The 2500-nt window shown below is 40.1% G+C and overlaps 1 protein-coding gene across 1 annotated transcript in view; it reads right to left on the bottom strand.

Annotated features, from left to right (window-relative positions):
* Positions 1 to 2500, bottom strand: part of LOC307252219 (striatin-like) — a gene marked incomplete at its 3' end in the record, with an annotated part of 34869 nt that overhangs the window by 9735 nt on the left and 22634 nt on the right. The window contains exons 9-10 of the mRNA XM_080029841.1: positions 1297 to 1440; positions 1 to 37 (exon numbers count right to left, since the gene is read on the bottom strand). The exon at positions 1 to 37 is cut by the window's left edge and continues 100 nt beyond it. Coding sequence (XP_079885967.1) covers positions 1 to 37; positions 1297 to 1440 — 181 coding nt within the window. The remainder of the gene's footprint in view (positions 38 to 1296; positions 1441 to 2500) is intronic.

Here is a 2500-nt window from a genome sequence, read left to right as displayed (position 1 = left end):
AAGGACTTCCCGGGGGACGGGAGGAACGTCATCGCCTCTAGGGGTCAGAAATACAGCCAGAGATAATAGGTTGATAAATCTGTGTAAATATATTTATGTGCATATACAGTCCCCTCCAATAGTATCGGAACAGTGAGGCCAATTCCTTTATTTTTGCTGTAGACTGGAAACATTTGGGTTTGACACCAAAATATGAATATGAGACAATAGATCAACATTTCAGCTTTCATTTCCAGGTATTCACGTCTGGATCTGATATACAACTTAGAAGATAGCATGATTCGTAAAGGAACACCACATTTTTAGGTGAACAAAAGTATTTCCAGTCTACAGCAAAAATAAAGGAATTGGCCTCACTATTCCAATACTATTGGAGGGCACTGTACAGCTCCGGAATAATTGAAGAGACCAGTCTGGATTTTTCTTCAATCTTCATCTCTACATTACTTATTGAACATGCTCTTAAATGACAAACAATGTATTTGAATTTGGTAGAAATGTTGTCAGTTGTTTATATTATAAAACCAAAATGTTCATGATACTCAAACATATGCCTTTTGGAAAGTCATTGCTTCTGTGGGTCAGAATATAGGAGAATGGTGGGCCGGTTTACAGAGCCTAGGCTGTGTATTAACACGCACAATACAGGAGGATGGCTCAAGAAATACACGTTTATCACTTTATTGAATAGACTCAAGGACCAAAGACATACAACACTCACACAAAGTACAAAATGCCCTTAAAAAGGTTCACCTTAAACTGAGCCGAAGAGTAGATTCATATTTATACATATTTATTTATTTAGTCAATTCATTGAACAGGTTGAAAAAAATAAAGAATAAAAAAAACAGTAACTAATACTTATAAGCAATATTTTTTAAATTTGACCCTCAGCAATATATGAGCCAGAAATAAATAACTCAAACAATATAGTTCAAGAGGGGAAGGGAGATGTTGAAAGCTTTTCTGGTCCGACCACCTCATATTTGAATACTTTTTTCATAGAAAATAAAAATGTAATTTGCATCCATCAGTGTCAAACAGAATGATGAATGGAGTGGTATTTTGATAGGTCTGAAATAAATTATTTAAAGGTGCAGTAAGCGATTTATTTATGTTAATATAAGTGTTAAATCGCTCTTTATTCATACAGTGATCACTTACATAATGTGCACGTTTCATAAAGCCGATCTCTCAGTCACTCGTTCTGCATGTAATCGGCAAATAAACTTTTCGGGGATCCCACTACTGATAACTAATCAGAAGAGAGAACGCTATATAAATGGGGCAGCCTACCGTCGTCTGTCCGGCCCACATCCTGCTCACTCATCCTGGGTACAGACGGCCGGGCGGAGGGGGTCAAGGCTGGCTGTATGGAGGGAAGGTCCTCAGCCTCACGCAGGTTAGCTAGCATGTCCTGCAGCTTAGAGCGATTTGGTCCTAAAACAGGAGCAGAGGGGACAGACCATCTTTTTTTTTTTTTTTTTTTTTTTTACCTTTATTTCTCCAGGTAAATCCCATTGAGACCGAAGACTCTTTTTCAAGGGAGACCTGTTTCCCATTCCCACGTTACCATTCACACACACATTCATACACCGATAGCAGGCCAACTATCCACATTCACACGAGGCAAGGTGGGTGAAGTGTCTTGCCCAAGGACACAACTATGACACAGGTGGCAGGGCGGGGATCGAACCTCCAACCCTTTGATCATCGGCCGACCCGCTCTACCACCTGAGACACAGTCGCCCCATCAATGCATATACAACTCACTCGCTCACACATGCGCACACCATTTCAAATATTTTCTTAAATTACCAGCTCTATATTAATTAAGGGAAAAGCTCTGGTTGAAAACATCTTGTCAGTAGTCAAGTCAAATTTCTTTTAAATTAAGGCAAGGCAAGTTTATTTCTATAGCACGATAAATAGTAGAATCAGAAACACTGATGAAATGGAATGTTTTTTTTCAGAGCTGTAGAGGTTTGTGTGTTTGTAAGAACAAGAATATTATGTCTGAAATGGTTAATGGACTTTATTTGCATCGACAGATTTTAAATCCAAAATGTACAGTATTTACCTTGCAATAAATAAGTTATAAAACTAAAATTGGATATATAAAAGAGCCAGAGGTAGATTATTATTTGAGACAAACAGACAGACAGAGCGACAGACAGACAGACAGACAGACAGACAGACAGACGGACAGAGCGACAGACAGACAGAGCGACAGACAGACAAGCAGACAGACAGACAGACAGACAGACAGACAGACAGACAGACAGAGCGACAGACAGACAGACAGACAGAGCGACAGACAGACAGACAGACAGACAGACAGAGCGACAGACAGACAGACAGACAGAGCGACAGACAGACAGACAGACAGACAGACAGACAGACAGACAGACAGACAGACAGACAGACAGACAGAGCGACAGACAGACAGACAGACAGACAGACAGACAGAGCGACAGACAGACAGACAGACAGACAGACA

The sequence above is a fragment of the Ammodytes marinus genome (genome assembly GCF_949987685.1).
Source record: "Ammodytes marinus genome assembly, chromosome: 6".
Taxonomy (NCBI): domain Eukaryota; kingdom Metazoa; phylum Chordata; class Actinopteri; order Uranoscopiformes; family Ammodytidae; genus Ammodytes; species Ammodytes marinus.
Note: the sequence above shows the minus strand (reverse complement) of the source record. Positions and strands in the feature narration are given on the sequence as shown.